This window comes from Acyrthosiphon pisum, chromosome A1 (genome assembly GCF_005508785.2).
Source record: "Acyrthosiphon pisum isolate AL4f chromosome A1, pea_aphid_22Mar2018_4r6ur, whole genome shotgun sequence".
In the NCBI taxonomy this organism is placed as follows: domain Eukaryota; kingdom Metazoa; phylum Arthropoda; class Insecta; order Hemiptera; family Aphididae; genus Acyrthosiphon; species Acyrthosiphon pisum.
Window position 1 is genome coordinate 51,154,860 of NC_042494.1, and position 21,400 is coordinate 51,176,259.

At 31.9% G+C, this 21,400-nt stretch overlaps 1 protein-coding gene across 2 annotated transcripts in view; it reads left to right on the forward strand.

Moving 5' to 3' along the window:
* Positions 1-21,400, forward strand: part of LOC100162966 — a 315,864-nt gene that overhangs the window by 234,613 nt on the left and 59,851 nt on the right. For both annotated transcript variants that reach the window (XM_029487242.1, XM_029487243.1), the window contains one exon: positions 16,619-16,894. In XM_029487242.1, coding sequence (XP_029343102.1) covers positions 16,619-16,894 — 276 coding nt within the window. The remainder of the gene's footprint in view (positions 1-16,618; positions 16,895-21,400) is intronic.

Sequence of the window (21,400 nt, forward strand, 5' to 3'; positions counted from 1 at the left end):
TTGCACAGTCGCGAAGTTAATTGTATATTCATGGATTATTACGGTGGTACGTTCATTTTATTTCCACCATCTGGCTCTAAAATATTACTCGAGTACACTTATTTATAACAATATAGCATACCGCTGTACAAATATTATCAACTATAAATTATTATGTAAGAACATCGCAACAATAATCGACTGGATTTGCTTTTGTGAGGTTATAAATCACCACGTGATGAAATATCAAATTTCACAAACATAGCCTCACGTCAAAACAAAGATCGATGGGCAACCGCCCACTTGGCCTCCGTGTCAACAAATCGTCAACAAAACTACTATTAGTAGATTGATGATTTGGAAACGTTTCATATTTAGGAGGGATGTTTGTTGAACCGTAATAAAATGAAAGCAAAAAATACACCTGGACGTTGATTTTTCTTAATATTTTCTTTTTTGAGAGAGAAAGAGAGACGTCGTACACAATTTAATATAATATTTTATGTTGTAATATATATGTGTAGAGTGATGATCATTAATTCTTAATTATGTCTGACATTCGGTATGATAAACACATATTCTGGTTAGTGGAAAAAACAATATACTGTCATTATTAAATATAAAGCATATTGTTCATCTTGCTCCTACGTTGTATTTATAATGATGTGACGAGTGTGCACCACACAGACTTTTTCGGATTGAATTAACTGCGCAGTTATTTTATTCTTACGCCCGAATTTCGACACACTGTCAGGGTACGACCGCATTTTCGGCGTCAAAACTCAATTATAAAAACTTTGAAGCGTCGCAAGAGGGGGATGGGGGGTAGAGCTAATTATGCGTCTCGCCTCTTTACAAACAAACGAAACACTGTCGATAAAATACAATTAAGCGGGAAAACGATAAAAAAAACAAAATATGTATTTTAATTTTTAATTAATATTTTTTATGACATAACTGGCGTTGAAACACGTGAAGTGTGGATTATCCATTCCGGGTGGTTATAATAATAACAATAAGAATAATAATTATGACAACGATAACAGTTACTGTTGATATTAATATTATTGTGCGTTATAATATTATTGTATAGTGCCACGGCGGTGGAATGTGGATTTTGAAAAATATCGATTCGCAAAGTGTACGCACTTCACGTTGGTATAATATATTATAATATCGTAAAACACTTTTAAAACCACTTCCAGCGGCACACTACCAGTCGTAGGTATATTATTGCTGCTGTGAGCTATGATTTTATTATCACATTGTCGCGCGGGAATCGGTTCAGCGTGTCTCACTTCCGGTTACGCTTTTCTCGGGAAACACGCGTGTAATATGCTGTGTATAAGTAAATAAATACTGTTCTCAGTTTGCATATCAGCTACGTATCCATATAATCGGACGACAGATAAATAATTGTTGTCGTTTGTATCGTCATAATCGCGCGATGGACGAGTGTTCGTCGTGATTTCGACGATGATCCGACGCGGACGTGCCATATATTTTGCAGGTCTGACTGTGAACGTACAATAATAATATTATTATAATATTATCCGTCCAGCAGTGATTTTCGATTCGAATACACGCACAATCGCTTCGACAATTATTATTAATGGACAATCGCGATCGCATTACGCGTTAATACTATTATACGCGATTCACCGCGCCTCCAAGGACATATTATAATAATAATAATAATATAATACACATTATACTCATATATATTGTAATTATGATACGTGTACTAATGTTATTGTTATATTTTTTTCACGCCCGCTTGTCTCTGAAATTGTTAAACAATTAAAACGGCTGTTACATTCAACGAGTTTAATAATAATTCCAGTATAAAACCGACTTACAAGCTACTTTCCGTTTTATAATGTTGACATACCAAACTTTGATTAAGTTTTTATGACATACGATTTGTCCTGGATGACTATCCAAAAGCTAATAATAATTATATTCGTCTATACATTCGTCACGCATGAGCAGTTCAAATTGCAAACTATAAAAATGAGATGGTATGAATTTCGAATTAAAGAGATTTTTTCCACGAACATTTTTAGGATGGTTTTTTGACACAACTATTTTGATGTACTTTTTTTTTTTATTACATTTGTTGAAATTCTGTTCATACGCAGTTGTACACATGAGGGATGAAAGATTGATTGGCAATATTTTTTGTATCCTACTACGGTGTTTTCAAATTATCTCATATTTTTAATAATTATTGGAAGATACGCATAGGTATTTTTTTTCACATCTTAACTCGCATTATATATTGATTGATTGATAACATAATATTATATTATATTAATATCTAACAATAATTACCTATGTTTCGTAGTTTTAAAAAAATACACACATATGCACATGTTGCATATAACGTACAATTATTAACGCACAGCATATTATGTTAGGCACAAACTTTTTCCTTTAAAAATTAATTTTCGGAATTTTCAATGTACTTGACATTGGTACTTTAAAACGAACTTTAACAAAAGTTTTTTTCTTTTATGCTGTATATGCTCTAATATTTCCATTGTAAAATTCCATACTGTTATATTTAGTCTCATGATGTAAACGTATATTATATTACTGTTGTAAATATTGTAAGCCAATAACTTTAGTACCTAGATGTAAAGGCTCAAATAGATAAAAAAAAAATGAATCGTTTAATTTCCTGCTTATTATAACTATATTAGGTATAGGTACTGAGTTTTTATCGACATGTATGAATTTTTTTATCAATACAATATTAAATTTAAGTATACAATAATATATTTCATCGCTTGGCATACTAAAGATATTATAATATTATGTACTCAAAATAATTATTGTTTGTAAGTGTGTGTGTAAGTGTGTAAAAAAGCTTAGTAAAGAATGCAAACTTGGAAGGAAAATAACTGTAATAATACTAAATTTAACCTATTATTTATTTATCTAATAATATCACATCGAACATGTCAAGCAACTTCTTAACCCATAGTCGGAATAACAAACTATAATAATATATACCTTTACCTATACTATAATAATATAGTGTATAATATATTAAATAATATTATTATTTCTCCTTTATTTCCGGTTAACGATTAATACCGGAGTGCACAAGTATAATACTGCACGACTATGGATACTCGATATGGTTATTATATTAATATATTATTCTATTAATATCGAAAAACAATTTTCCTCAATCGTACCCATTTTTATCCTCCTCCACTTCCCAAACAGTAATAATAATTACTTTTACGTAGTGCTCGGTAACAATAGCAACAGATCAGCCTGGCTGGCCAAATGTACATGGAGTCGTTTCCGTGGTTACGACCATGACATGGTCGCCCGAAATCGTACACCCAACTTTTCCACTACGGTGTTTTAAGGACAGATATTTGCTCATAAAATTATTCGTTTAATTTATTAATTTGATCACCGAGTAGGTATAATTATTTTTAATGCAAACAAAATACCCTCTATATTTATATGAGTGTTTATAAATAACTTATGTAAATGTGGTTTCTCCGTCTGTCGTATAACTGCCACTGAGTCTAACCCTCGAATTATACATAACAGGCATGTAATTATTTTTTTATTCTTAAGTACTTTTGAAACGTAAATTAATATTTATTTGGCACCACCGACCACTCCGTCATCTATAATTATTACTTGTACCTACATAGTGTTTGAATACGATGCTGGTTTTTATCCGTTTCTTTCGTGCAAGTTTAAATTATTATTTAACTTTTGGTTGATGAAAATTTTAGGTTTTTTTTGCCTTTTGTTTTTATTTGTTTTATCATTTTTGTGATCACGTAAAACTTGACCAAAAACATAACCTGCAGCTAGATAATAATAATTATGATTAAACAAATTATAGTAATTAAGCGAATATATTTACACAAAACGGCGTTCCGCGTTGACACGGTTAAAATGTATGTACGTCCGTTCACCTTAATTATTTGTCACGCAACACACTGCATTTTAGAATGTCGGGAAGTCGTGGTGGTGGCGCGTGCGGTGGTGGTGGTGGTGGTGATGGGCCAAAATTCCCTACGAAGACAAAAAAAAAAAGGTCGATGATACTACACAGGCGTATTTTGGGGACACCTGAAATTACTTTTCCACCTAATTATGTACAGGATACACGCTCTAGGGTCTGCGTACCATGGTCGGCAGGAGGGTGTTTGTCGTTAACGCTTGGGTGCAGTGTATGCGCTCGTCCGAAATCATCAGTGTCCATCAAAAAATGTGAGGAAAAAAACTGTCTAGGAAAAACTACCCCTGTATTATATAATATAAGTACAATATATATATATTAATGTAGTTTGAGCCGAAAATTTCCTTTTCCAGTCCCTTATTTACCCCATATTCCGACAGCAAGTTTGACAGTCTCTTGGCTGACTTTTATCCCGCCGCCCGTGGCATTTATTCACTGTGTCGGAAGAATTACACAGCCATCTTACACGATTTAATCAATCCGAAGCTTTCATTTCAGTCACATAACAATATTTCGTACACGTCATCTTCAGTATAGAGGAAAAATAATTATTACATTTCAGCCACCTTACTGTTCAATTTTTCTTTCCCGGTTGAACAAATATATTAAGCGGACACGTCCGATAATCGAGATGGGAATTTATAAAAATATTCTTTTACCGATTTCAGCTGAATAAAAATAATTATTTTTACTGACCGTTAGATTTATGTTTGAATTGGTATTGATGTTATGGACACAACGTGGGGTAAAGTATGCTTCATATTACAATATTATATATTATTTGAATATTTAGAAGAAAATTCAAATTATGTACTATACCATTACACCTACAACACACATATAACACACACACACATGTGTTACCACTGAGAATGGATAATAATATACCAGATATGCTCAATGGTATTACGTAGATTTATATTATAAAAATTGAGGACAAAATACGATTGATTTATTGTATTATATTATTATTATTATTATTATTACCCGCACCACAGGAATGCCACAGAATTGCCTATCTGATGCGCCGGTTAACTCTGAAATAATTGTATTTTAAAAACGCGGTTAGGAATCCTCTCTTCCCACAATGTGTTACTTCATTTCGTAAGCCCGTTTACGGGTTGATTGAATAAAAAATAAAAAATATTTATTAGTAAGTTGTGTCAAAAAATATATTATCACGACGTAGGTATAAGGTACACCATGAAAGTGTTTATTCGTGGAAATAACATAATATTATATTATATTATTGAACACTACCTCTTAGCCGCGTAGTTATATAATATTATAATTTTATTATTCTTAAATATAATTTATCGAAATTCATTGACAAACGTGTTCATCGAACGTCGCAAACGACGCAAACCCTCAACTATTATAATAATTTACTCGCGTACGAAAAATTAATGTTCATTTTAATGTTTAAAGTTGGTACCTATTTTAATTACCTATGTATAGTTCACGCAGTTTTCTTGTTGTTCTCACGTATTTCCATATGAATGCAGTATAGTTTCTGCTCTGTACGGATAGAGTTAATAATTCCAAAAGAGATATGTACCTACTCGAAAATAAATTCCTTCATGAAATTCTTTATCGTGACAAAACTCCGTGTTACCACAGAAATTATACATAGTTTAAAGGCTTATCTGACCATAAATCTCTATAGATTAATTATAATAAACTATAAATTATTATATTATTCACAATACATGCAATTAAACATCAAGATCTATGGGCAATTCTGGCACTAAACAACTTCTAGTGATTATATTTTTAGTTCTGAGTGCAATGTAAACTAAAAGTAATAAAAATTAGTTTTTTTGTGCAAATTAAACAATTTGAATTTAATTGAATTAATATTATAATCTAACATTATATTTAATACGTTAAAAAGGTTTGTTATATTTGCATTTTGCATGCATTTACTTATTTTTAACTTGAACGCGTCTAACTACATTATTCTGAAAGCGTATAATTAACATAAGCACAAAAAAAAAGTATTGCGTGTAGCAATGTATTACAAAAATGTGTTTAAGAGCTTAATCTCGAAAAAAGTTACCGTTTAACCACCACAAGGTTATAATTAACGTGCAATAAAGGAAATCCGAACGATTAACAAAAAGCAAGTCGATTATTCACAATCTAAAAATCGTAACCAAAACAATTTCGGTTCACTCGGTCTCGTAGGAAACAATAAAAATATATAGCATTGTAGGTTCCGAGTACCATAGGCGTTTTTTTCCTTCGATTTAAAAATATTCCATGTCCGATTATTGATTGTTGTAGTGTTTAAACAGAAATGTCAAATACTCAATAATAGTGCGCATTATACACCGGAGGGCTTTCGAAATGAAACTTTTATCGTGCCGTTTTACGGCCACTTCTGCAACAGACGGGTTTGATCTCGGAAGCAAATAAAACAACATCAATAAAATCTGAAATTTGAGCTAAAGGGTGGTATATGCACGGTCCGTTACGTGCTCCTCCTGCGGGTCGAATCCCGTACACACATGAGAGTGGTGTTTGTGTGTGTGTGCGTATAACGCCATAAATTACCTATCAAAAATATCCGACCGGCAAGTGTTTGAAATGCCAATACTGAATACACACACACACATATAGCCATTGACCACCCCGTGTGAACGCAAAAGCATACAAAATATCACATTTTTTTTATAATATAAAGTATATTTTGAGACCGGATAAGAAGGAAATCAAAAAAGCTACTCGGAAAACGTGCTCGGGTGGTATATACTCTTCCTTTGGGCCCTGTGGCGTCCTGATCAGCGGTCATTGTAATTTCACAGTATTCCAGTTTTCGGTGCACGTATTCTAATAATAACGAATTAATATAAAACCACGCTTTTCCACACCACCTCGACTGCCTAGTCCACCGATCAATCTTTCCGAGACTTCTCCCCGTGTGCATGAGGACCATCCATTTTTTCGATAGTATTAATAATACCACTGTCCGTCTCCAGTGTTGTTTTCAATACCTGGTTCGTTCATTGGACGTCCGAATATGAAATATTATATTCGCGTTTTCCGGACTCACCGATCGGCCGATATAATAATATTTCGATTTTATTTTCGCCACAATGACACATAATATTATAATATTATTATATTATTGTATATATATTATAATATACGAATAATTATAAACGGGTCGATCGGAAACGAATACCCGAAAAACTCGAACGCCACACCAGTCCACGTCGTACAAAAAGCTTTCGGTAAAAATTTGCATTTAAACCCTATGATTTATGCGGCAATTCATCTCGTTGTGCACGCCACCATATAATATTATACGCATTTGTCTGCAGCACCCATCCAAAGGACTTTAACGATATATTGAAAATCACTATCACGTTTTCGTTCAAAATGAACAATTAAACCGATAATTTTAATTAACCGTTACCTATATAAATCAATCACACGCGACGAGTCAATATAGTACCTACCTACCATGACCACCTAGGTACGTACCATTGTGATACACTTTCAGACATTTTCAACAGAAGTGACTATAATATATTATTTACTGTACAAAACGATATACTTATATAGAATTTTTTTTTTAAACATATATATCGACATTAATGCGTTATCCTAGTAGACAGTGGAATTAGTTGTTTGAAAATTCTAAAACTATGTTTATTGAATTTATTAAATAAGAACTTTTGAACAAAAGTCATATTTTCCCACCACCAGACGGTTGTGAAATGTTGACAAGATGAAAATATTATTAAGTCTGAGCCTGTCTAGTTGGCTCTTTCAGATGTACGATTTCTTGTCAAACTATACACTTTTTCCGAATGCATTCGTTAATCGTTTCTCTCACCGTAACTTAACCAGTAAACATATTTTATAATGTAAATGTTTATAAGCGAATAGGCAGCAAAAGAACATTTATTTTGATCATTTTAATGTTCAAAAGATATTAAATAATTTAAACTATCATAAATATTGTTAGGACTTACCTAATAGCCCATGTATTATAATTTTATTACAAAAATTCTTTTTAACTAATAATAAAATATTATAACGTTTTTTATACGACCTCACCAATTACATTGATTAATTAATACGATGTTCAATTTATCGTACTTATATTATAATAAGATAAACAAACATGGTAATACTATCAAAAATATATCAAAATGTAAAGCGTACAACATAATAATATAAAGATCAAATATGATATAATATACTCTGGATAATAAACAAATGTTTAAGGGTAACATATTACCTTAAATAAATTCTAATAAATTATTTTCACTACTTATACAGTAAATAATTAACATTAATACAGAATGTACATAAATATAATCACTAGTACACAAAATATATCGTACTAAAAAAGTATAAAGAGTATTTTTAATTATTATAATTATAATATGAAAATCAAATGCTGTAATAAAATATACAGTTTGTAATAATTTCAATTTGAAAATTACATAAAATCAGAAATTTTTTAAGGAATACAGTATAAATTAGTTATCGACCTTGATAATTTAATAATTTTGATTTGTTTATCATTATAGTCATATCGTTATTCTGCGTGAAATTCGCTGTAAACTATAAATATTAATTTTGCTTTGTTATTCATTATTTATTGAGAATGGGAAATGAACATACTCGTATGTACTAATTGTATTGGTCCAAAGTGTTGTTTTTAATAACAAAGGATCGTATAATTGCACAATTATTTTTTATCCGTTTTAAATCATTTTAATGCTTTAAACCATTAATAATAAGATTATGAAAGTATTGTTATGGTTTATGATACATTTGCATTGTAGCGATATTATCCTAATACATAGCCAATACACAACTGTTATAAAATTATTTTTATTTTTAAACCAAGAGATTTTTATAAATATAAATAATTCAATAATTAGAATCAAATAATTATTTGTTTTGTATAATTTATATTAAACACGTCTTATTATACTCATATTAAATTAAATTTATCATCGAATGTTTTTTTTCTAATTTCTGATATATTATTATTATTAAACTTGATATACACAGTAGGTAATTTATAATGGGTTTTTATTTTTAATTAATAACTAATGTTTTGTAAGTCTAAATTTCATTAGTTTGTCAAATTAATGACGATGTGCTTCCAGAATTTCGTTTGAAAGTTCTATTTTTGATTTTCCGTACTATTAAAATGTCTCAACTTTTTTGTTGTATAGGGTTCACTTTCATGGTCTTTACCTACAAATACTTCATATATATATATATATACACACAAACATTCATAGTTCAATGTCCACGAAAAGACACATATTATTATAATTATATACCGAGACGGCTTCCATAAGTTTTACGAAATGGTAAAGTATAATAGAACTAAAACTTCAGAGATTCTAGTATTCTATATCTGTGCAATGTGGACTTTAAGTACTTCATCGAATTTGATACGTCTAATGTATCCTTCGGTTGTCATTGAAATCTACAACACACAAGTCCCATAATATAATATTATATTATCATTCACATTAAATTTATACATCGTTATGAATTGCACAATAATAACGTCAGCATTCGACACATTACGTTTTGCATATTATACCCCTTGTCGTTTCCTATATACCTACCTGCGATGTTTTTCACGGATATGAAATGATATGAAAATAATACTATCGTACAATCGATGATGACCATCATGTGAGTATATAGGTGCATCGGACGTAAATCACAATGTCAGTGCGAGGTATCGCGGGACGTAACCGACAAACGAATAGCTGCAACGACCGACCAAACGTGCACGGTCGCCGCCTGTAAAATAATATTATGATATAATATCGTTTGACAAATCCGCGGCGGATGCGGTAGTCGTCGAATTTATCGGAACCGGACACGTCATGATGGCAATTAATTTCCAATCATAACGCGTATATAATGTCACGACAATAATCTATAATTTATGTGTGACCGATATCGGTTAGCGGTAAACATGCAGACAAGTGCGGATGGATCGCAAATCGCAGTCGTCCACGGGGGATCGACATCGAAAATAATATTACACGTAAAAAACCTCTTGCAAAGTGGTTGGGTGTAGACCGTTTTTCCTCCAGGCTAAATCCTCTTAAGTCCGATAGATTTCGGTCGATATTATTATATAGTTGTGTCGCGTGTATGCGACAGCACGCGATTCGCACCATACCAATAATTCATCGGTTTACAGCACGCTCGCATAATCCGACCCGACCACCGTCGTTGAAGGAGAGGTTTTTTTTAGAATTGTTTCCGACAAGGCGACGACCGGCCAAGATTGCCGTCACGGATTTCTCCTAAATAGGGGGGGGGGGGGGAGGCGGTGAAATATTGATACATTATATCGTGATTATAATAACCGACCAAATATTATGATTTTTGATTATAATGTGGGTAATTCTTGATTGAACCACCCGACAATAATATTTCAAAGAAACCGAAAGCGCAAGGGAACTGAGACTCGTATTGGGAAAGCTAAGTGCTATATTTTCTGCGTACAATATTACATTATTACGTAACGTGAAGACGTGACTATCGTCACTAAACAAAAACACAATATGTAATATACCGTTATATATTCATTAAAGTTATACAATTTCGCATGTATTTAAAATGTACAGGTTATATTTATCTGACACTTCACGTGTTTATTTTAAAATGCAAAAAAAGTAAATTTACCAGATTGTCATTTCCAATTCCTGATTTAATAATACCTATTATATAACTAGTTTATTTAGTGAAGAAAATAACTGCCTTCGTGCGTTATAGCTTTTTAATCTATTCAACCCTACCCTGCCCATCGTCACCAAATCGGAATGTCGATCACAAACGCGCTAATTGGAGTAGGTACAGTGTTCATTTTTTCGATTGCAAATAATAATAATAATTTTACTTGCGTTTTTTGGTGACGGATTATCAAAATGTCATACCTACGATGATTGACGTCGCATTGGCTAAAGATTTATCTGTTTAAACACATTGCACGTCCAATGACGGTAAATTTTTTTCCATCATCGACTGATCCGAGTTGACATAATGTGTGCATTTCCACCATTTAATCGCAGAGTCACGTTGAGTAATTTATTATTATCCACGTCAATCCGCCTCGTTCACTCATCTAACACTATCAGTACATAATAATTAAATAACATAACTATATTAGATTATATTTTGCGTTAAAAAACTAACCGTAGTTTTTGTGACAAGTTTTTAATTGTCCTATATATTATTATGTAGAATAGATATGCTGGATAGATGGGGTCATTTTGTATTTGTTTCTATCACTCGATGAGACATTATAGTGACTAACGAAGGCAGTTGACATAATCAAAATGCACAACTTTGCAACATACTCGATATGGGCGAAAGATATGAGTTTTTCTCAACAAAGCTTATATTAATTGAAGGTATCGTCTTAGAAGCTGCAAGTGAAAAATGGTTATGATAATATCATCACAGTCACAGTCACACACACACTGACGCCGATATAATATACTATTGTTTCAGAAGATTTTTTCGCGGTGTTAAGTTAGTCGTTCAAAGTTCAAACCGGTTTCAAAGAGTTGGGGCACTGTCGTTCATATCAACCCAATTATGATAGTAATATTATTATGTGAGTAGGACGACGCGCGGTGGAAAACGCAGCCGGCATTGCAATCGGTCGTTCCTTTTGCCGATGGATCGTGTTCGATATTATATAATAATATAACCTTGTCGTGAATAATATTAATAGTCGTGTGGCTTGCGTGCCGAGCGAGAAATCCTTAAGCTGCGAGATTTATAATAACGCCCTGAGCTTTTGGTCGTCTATACCCGCACGCGTGCACACACACATATATTATAACTATTGCGCTACACCGAGCGGGGTTTTGCGTTGAGCCATTGCCGAAACTCTTCGTATCTAAGGACATAGGTAAACACGAGCCAGATTATCTGACGGGAGCGTACGTTGTTTTGGCTGCTGTCGAATGCTGGTGCGCACACGTTCCGCGTATTATAGGTTTGTGCACCTACGTCTGTTTCGTGATAAGAAAAGTCGAGGGCCAAACCGCCACGCTGATAGATAAATAACATAATATATTATTTAGTCGTAAATATTTTCTAGTTGGATTTGAATGCGACGATAACGTGTATACAATATGCAATTTGCAGCATTCGAGAAAACGGTTCCGAACTTTCAAATCGAAAGATTATACTAACTCAACACATTACAATATATTATACTGACTGAATATTGTTATACTCGTTTAGTCATTTCCCAGTGGTTGGTTCTAGGTTCCAACTTTTGGATCGTTCTTTATTCTGTCCAAAATAATGTACGCTGCAGAAAAATACGATGAAAAATCACCGAGTAAAAAAGACGTTGCCGCGCAGTAAAACCAATAAATAAAAAGAAAAACACAGCCGTGATGCGTTATTCGCGCTCAACGTAATGAAATTATAATATCCCACGTCAGCGAGCTCTGATACATAGGTTAGGTTAGGTTAGGGTACCTATCGTCCCTCGTGATATTTTACGGATCGCGTATCTATAAGTAACACTATTGTAGTATTATGTAACGACTATAGGATATGTCGTGTGCTCGTGTGTACTCTTTTTCCACGAATCGACCGACGCTTGGAAACCCGATTTTCCGCGGGCCACGTTTCGGAAAACGTAATCTTCTATGAGCATAATACAATATTATACAAAACGGTAACACCCGTGGGAAAACACTGATCGAGTTCCGCAAAACTAGAATGGTTAGCCGTTATTTTTACGCGTTTTTAGCAAAAAGTGATCGCCATTTCCACATTACCACCGACGCGCCGCACTCAATTTCGACATGTTTCGATATTTTCAAGGGCAGTTAAATCCGAGCCCTAGTTATTAGCATACAGTCGCAACTAATACAATAAACTATATACCTCATTCACTGTTCAGTGTATGCATAAACGATTATAGACTGAATTATGCTATCGCACGTCCCGCCACACATCGCAAACGTACCTCACCGCCTAATCACAATAATAACTCGATCAAAACCGTCATGTGCCTTGGACCTTGGTAATAATAATATTATAATAATATATATTATTATGTCAAATAATAATAATATCATCATGATAATTATACCACAGCTTATATTTTGATCATATACTATAATCGGTGATTATATTATTACGTTGTTAACGATTTCGGTTTCGATGTAAATATTAAATAGGTAAAGATTTCGGTGAGTACCTTCGTCAATATTGCAATTCGATGTAACACACTATTAAACATGCTTTGCATCATATCATTGACGACTGCAACTACACAAGAATAATGAAAAATGATCGTGTATACACGTGTAGAAATCGGTTGAACCACCCGCCGTCCGCTGGCAGGACGGATCGCAGTATATTTCGGTCTTTGGGGGGAGAAAAAAAATGTATAATAAAAAAATGAATAATAAATATTCTCCTCTCGCGTACTGTGTATGTACCAGGTACCTATATATTATGTGTGTTTATTTGTCATATCGAATTCATCATTGCCAATACGACCACAGTGTGCATCACTCTTTCCCACCCCCGCACATCACATGTACACGCAGAACGCACACACGGTATATATTATGACATCGCACGACCCACCAGTTTCCCGCCACCGTTTTGTTTTACAATTTTTTTTTCACTATTATTATTATTATTATCATTAATTGAAATATCAAAACCAGATTTTCCAACATTTCTAATTTTTTTTTTATGTACTTCTACCGCTTAGGTGTGCACGTGTTACATAATATTATTTTGAATAATGTGATATTGTATTCTATTTAGGTATATTATGTGTAAATACCAATATATATATATTTTTATATATTTTTTATTTATTTATTATTTTGTAAAATATGTTATTGCATCAAAACGGATTAAACAGAAGTGCGGAGAAATCCTCCGCCCGGTGGTTAATATAACGACCGGACGTCGACAACAATTATATTTAAATTCTACCGATCTGAAGATCTAAAAAATTATTACGACCATATACCTTCAAAAATCCTATTTAGAAATCCATCATATAAGCATATCATTGTATACATTTTTTCACGACTTCAAACAAAAATAATTATGAATACTATATTACCTATGTAATGTCGTTAAAACGCGTATCGTTGTTGTGATGAATTGTAGGACACCTCCGGGTGGGATTAGTTGTACAGGATACGTTCTAAAATCAAGAAATTCGTACAACTAATTAGGATAGATTGGTGTATTTTAGGGAGTCTACAACCAAGGGTATACCGTACGGTTTATGTTATTAGATCGGCTTCTGGAGACAAACAGCGAAATACGCGTTTTTGTGCACTAATTTTACAGTGACAATTTACGATTATTCGGTTATACCTATATTGTTACTATGCATTTATCGCGTTATCGTACTAATAGAAAATTATTCTAATGTTCAGTAATATAATTATTATTAATTTATACTACAATTGTAGTAACGGTATTATGATATCCAAACATTTTATTTTATTATTATTATTATTTTCATACATTTAATCTGGGTTTAATTAATTTTGGTTAAACGCTAAAATGTAATATTTAAATGTTTACAAATATATTAATTTCATCAAATGTGTATTTAACTATACGGGTAAATAAAACTATACTATTTCCAGTACATAATATTATTTTCTAATTTATAGCCATTACTCAATATGATTTAAATTATAAATAACATGTATTTTAGTATTTATTTAGGTGTACCTTTATATAACTATAATTCAAAACACATTTGATTGGGAATGTATACATTACACTTATGTGTATTCAGTACCTACTCAATTGAAAATTCGTATTTTTAGAAAACCAATTATGTATTAAACATTATTTTCAGTAGCATACAATAAATAATAAATAAATTATAAGTGTTTTATAGGAATTTTTGATTAAAATACATGATATATGTATAGTACATACACTTTAGATACATTTTTTATATTTTTATATTAAAATATATTATAGCTTCACTCATTTTTTTATAGCCATTATTTGAATATTTCCAAAAATAAAATATAACGATAAAATTATTTTTATTGTACTACAGATTATTATATTATATTCTATTGTTATCGGTAAATTAATATAATGAAAAATAGCTTTATTTACACAGTAAGCATTCTTTGAACGAAGCCATAAGTTAATAATTACTTTCCCAGATAGTAGGGAACCTGAAATGGTATCCTAAAAATACGTGTTATTTTTTATGAAAAAATCAAATTAATAACATTGATCATGGAATAAAAGTAAAAGCAATAATACAACATCTTGTATATGTGCATATATTTTTTTTTATTATTATTATTTAAATTAAAGGCTTCAATATCGTGGGCTATTTGCTTATATTTTAAACACAGATATAATATGCATATATCATTATATACCAAATTATTCACAAAGATGCACATTAAATTAAAATTAATTAATGCTTCGAAAACCCGGTACTATTTGATGACTTTTGTATTTTACAAATTGAATGATAGACATAATGGCCACTTGGCAGAGTGACGATTCGTAAAAACTTCTTTGATTTCAATATAGTACAAACTACTAAGATATTATTTTACTGATATATCTTCTGAAACATAAACTAGTAATAATTTACTAAACCAGCGGTCTCTTAACATTTGTCAACACCACAAATACAATTGTTTTTATGTTTATCAGTTTATCACGAATATCCTTCCCTTCAATTGACATTTGTATCGAAGTAGAAACGTCAACAATTATCCATATAATAGATTTATGGACATTGTTATATTTGTTTTGCACTAATATATGTTCAAAGCGACGTTAAAAAATGACATGTCTAAAAAACTGTAACAATCTATTGTAACGTTATCTCTTTAGTAAATTAATAGATAACAGGGCATCATTATTCTAAATAATCAAACGTAACATTTTACGGAAACAAAACAATTTCATTAAAATGTATAGGTTGTGAAAAACGTAGACTCCTTCGTATCATACGTATTCATTACAACCTTCCGAAATTGGAATCTCGTTAACACCTATATTTATCATATTAATATTTTAATTTACGTTATCGTGATAATTGATAGGTATCATCGATTTTATAATATTATACGCTACACTCCATTCACTAATTAAGAAGGAACCTCGGTGGCTACAATAGTTTTTGTCAGGCGGCGGGCAGGCAACACCCGTCTGACACCCCAGCGAGTCAACCCATAACTGCTTTCTTTATTTTTTTAAGTTTCACTGACTTAGTCATCTGAACTTATTGTTAAATTTATATAATACAATATTCAGTGTTAAGAACAATAGAAGTAAATTTAAATAGTACAAATAAATATAGTGATAATAATATTTAGGTACAAGATTACTACAATAACGTAAACCATCTGTATTGCAGTACTGTGCCTGTCGTTTAGCAAAACCACGCCCGCGCGCATAAGTCGACCACCGAGGTACTTTCGTGAATGGAATAGAATTATTATAATAGAATATTTAAAATGAATGCATATACCTACTAAGTACTATATACATCATATACCATTATTGTACCTACATACTTATGAAGGGGTTAATCGGCTTAAAGTTATAATTTAATTCGGTTGTTTTTGTTTTTCTCAACAGAGACTTCTTTGTTGTATGACAACAAGCACTACCACGAAGAATGTTTGCGCTGCAACTCGTGTGGAATGAACCTTACCGGCCCGAACCAGAAACGGGCCAGGAGGTTCAAGAATCACATACTGTGTGATCTACACTTCGCCGACGTGGCCTTGATGGAGTGCTCAGATTTCATGCAACAACTTCGCAGTTTCAAACCACAATCGTTAGGTTGTGCTGTGGCCAGAAGGAAAAGCTCTACGACGCTCATATTCCCGTTGCCGCCGCAGGCGTGTGGAGGTAAGCGATTTATATATCATTATAATATTAGTTATAGTGTTATAACTTATAAGCGTACTTTGAACTCTTCCAGCGTTTAACATAATATAGGTTGTAGACAATTAAAACGTAGCTATTAAATTTTCTATTTTCAACAACTACTAGAATATTTTACCAAATATTGAATAATTCATTTCTGAAAAGATAATGAATTAAATGCTATAGGTATGAAAATCGTAATTATATTTTTAATATAAAAAGTACCTAATCTAGATAATTAATCGTAATTTATCGCGTTAATCAAATAATGAAAAAGAAATGTTCGAATACGAATGAGTAGTGGTCGCATAAAACGAAGTTCGTTAAACATGCTATATATGTCATACAAATTCAACAATATTGTTCAAATGATGATGATTTCTTTTTCTCCGTGTGATTCGATTCACTGAAATCATATATAAGAGATGGTGCGGGACTTTCAGAATATCCGTTATTGAATCAGATCGTTTTACCGAGACAAAAAAAAGAGAGTAGAATTTGAGCACTAGATCTCTGGAAGATGTATATAAAACAAAAACAAAGAGCAAAAGAGTGTCTTTCGATAACATACGACAGGAAATAAATAGACACAGCAAGAAAAAAAAAATAATAATAATAAAATAAAAAAAAAACCCCTAGCGAAAAGCTGTCACTCGGTGTTGTCTAAGTCACGCGAGGCCACTTCAAAGTCCCCCACCGCCACCGTGTCATTACACTCGAAGAGTTACGTTCGGCGAACACGGCAAAATTCAATTTGCTCGGCCGCCGGCGTCGTTCGTACGGCGTTCGCTTTCCACACTCCCCTCGTGCGCAGCAGTACCTATCTGTGCGTGTATAGGACACACACCCACACACACACGCACATATACATTATACATTATATATTTATATATATTTATCCGAACTGGAGGTGTATAGCTGGTGTCTCCTGACGCGTCGTTTCCGTCCGTTTGGCAGGCATAGAGGCGACAACTTACTCTGCAGCAGCCGGCCGACTTGACGACTTGGCGCTGTATATAGTCACCGGCAAGGCTACAATAACAATAATAATATATCATCATTATTACCATGTCGTATTCGAACTTTAGGTAGGTTACCTATCGAGATTCGACGCATATATGAACGTAGGTATTATTACTGTGTATAATTTGCGTATATCAGCGTTGAGTGTGTGTGTGTGTGTGTGTATGTGTATTATATACCATTATAATTATTGTACAGTATACCGGGCGCATAATAGTGGTACCCGATGCTCCTCTGACACACCTATAATACGCAGCTATTCTCATGTCAGAGGGTGGAGTTACGACCGCCTTGCGTATCGTCATGTCATCTGTAGGTGCATGTACAACAAAATTTTATTATTACAATTTTATTATAATGACTGTGACTACACGCGTGACCCCGAGCTCTTAAAACCGTTAAACTTTAACGATCTACGAAATATGACCGTGTAGGCTTCATACATGGACGCATGTTTATTATGATATAATGTATAATTTATATAAACAGAGATGATAATATTTATATTCACCGGCGGTCGGGGCACTTCGGTAGTCGTATGATATAATATTATTATAGCGTTTCGGGTCGGATTTCGATTCGCCGCGTCGTCGTTACCTGCGCTCGCGACCCGGCGCCATCTATTTTTAATACTTATATAGGTTCTCTTTATAAATACAAGTTTGGTAGATGAACGTGTATCAAATATATCAATATTTTATGTACCAATATTATTATTAGATATTTTTTTTCGTACAAGTATAATATGATTATTGGTTTTCAACGATAAATTGTTCAAAACTTCCATATCTATAAAATATAGTCATTTCAATAGGTAGCTATAGTAAAAATCTAAATAAATTTACATTTGCTAAAATAACTAAAATAAAAACTTATCCATCGATTTAAGTAACAAGGACATCTTGTCCTTGTGTAGGATTCAAATAACAGATTATACATAGATCCCTAAATGACCATTGTGAAATGACTGTAATACCTACCTAGGTATAACAAAGAGACTAAGACGAATAGGAATAGGTAGTTATAGCGTGTGTTGTATAACTTATCGTCAATATTCGATTTACAGCTTATTTTTAACTTTATTTATTTAAGATATGAATAAAAAAAACGATTAATTACCAATGAGGACATAATATAACAGTGTATCATCAACAATACCGATGTTATAACAAGAAATTGTATTGTTGTGTGTGTGTGTGTGTGTGTGTGCAGCCCAAAATCACATAAATACCAAAATTACTGTATTTTGTTTTTACTATACTATCTAAATCGTTGGTACTATATACCTAGATGTGAGTGCACCTCACCTATGTCAGTGGAAAAGGGTGTACAGTATTTTAGGAAGTTTACTATGATTGTTTTAAGTGACGTATCCAGGCCAACGAATTAGGGTGTACAACAGAAGTCCGGTGCGGTAGTTGATCGTTCAGACTAAAAACCCTCTATACGAGCAAATGGCGGCATGTATGCTACATGACATCCGCAATCACGAGAGTATGTGCCAAAAGATATTTTGAGTTATAAAAGGCTTTTATTTTGAATACGACTGTATTAATTGAATTCGGGGCTTGTAACGCTTAGGTATTTCAAATACTCAAATAAAACTATTTTAGAGCCATACCGGAGATTTCTTATGCCTATTAACTATTGTCATGAACTAGACGAAAATAGTTTTGTGAATTCGATTTGAAGATATTTTTACTGAGTGATATCGATTATATTTGTGTGGCCGCTCTAAGAACGAAGTGCAAGCAATCAGAAAATTGACTTTACAGTTATATTTGGAAACTATATAGAGACAGTGTTAATACCGACATGCTATGGCCTACGAGTATGTATACACATCAAGTTGGCTATTGGAATGCAGCTTATTCACAAACATTATTTAAGGCAAACACTTTCAGAAATATCTCTAGTGCGTAAGAGAATCGCTGGATAAAAAGCTTTGAAAGTCTTTGGACTGTATTGAACCTGAATAGTAATATTATATTCAAGTAATTTAAATCCCTTAGTACTTATGTTGTTACCAATGTTTAAATTAGCTCATGATTGAAGATGTCCAACAACTTTATTTTATACTGATATAGGTTTTTGAATCAGAATCATCATGGCTGAGCGTCAGAAAGTTAAAAAGTTAAAGTTGTGTTACTTTTAACAAAGTTACTTCTTTTTTAATGTATTTAACTTCTAACTTAACGAATTAAAATAGTTTTTTCCATGGAGATATGCAGTTACTAATCAGTTAATTAATATTATAACTGCTGTTACTTAGTACATAATATAGGTAGTAGGGTCATCTAATAATAATACATTACTGTTAATAACTCTTATTTTTATTATATATTTTTGTTTTTGTGTTTATACTTTTATATCATATTTACTCATTGTGCTTTGATCTTTATTGTAAATATTAAGTAAAAAAAAAACATACTTGTTTTCAAATAATTTAAGTTACTCATTTTATTTTTTATTTGATTGTAACTTTTACAAGTTACAATGAGAGAAAAGTAACTTTTAACTTTAAACTCAACTTATATTAGTCTATATTAACTTGACGAGGTAGACGAATTCGTTAACTGGTCCAGCCTTGAGAATTTGTATAATTTAAAATTAAAACAAGTAATTCAGGCAATAAAATATGCTTTAATTTACTTAAGTAGATTAGGTTAGGTTAGGTACCTGATGAATAATATTACCAACAGTATTAACCATATTAACTTTTGAAACAAACCAATACCATGTTAAAATTTTTTTTTGTAATATTATAAAAATATATACTGTACATAATTGCACACCAAAGTGCAATTTCGATTGTAAAACATTATTATTTATTAGTATATAAACGCATCTAATAAATATAAATTAGAACACAGTCATATAGTGAGTCATACTGAAAACTGTGAGAATCACATACGAATTTTCTTTTATCTCAATAATGATGTAAAATATAATTTTAACAAGCCTGTATTCTATTAAATTATGGAACCATATAAAATTATACTTCAATACACATAAAAATGAAATAAAATGGTTAGGTTATGGCTAGATAATTTTTCAATACCGTCATTATTGAATTACATTGACATTTCTGAATTTATATAGCGTTTAAAATTATTATACTTTTAATAATTTGTAAATAAAAAAAAAATGTATGCCAAATATCCAACAGTCGTCTAATTTTACGATTTTCAATAAAATATAAGTAAAAATAAACATAATAAAATAATATTTTATGTGATATTTTTAATACAAACATTTTAAATTAACTTATTTAATTTTACTCGAGCGTATTGTATAACACCACTTTTTTGATTAAATTTCTTAGAAAAGCAATATATTATTTATAATATATATAAATCTACATCGTATTATAATATATATTCATATTGTTTGGTACAAAAACAAGGGTAAGTTACTTCGAATCAATCAGAAAAAAGAAACACCTACCCACTCATTTTCTGTAAA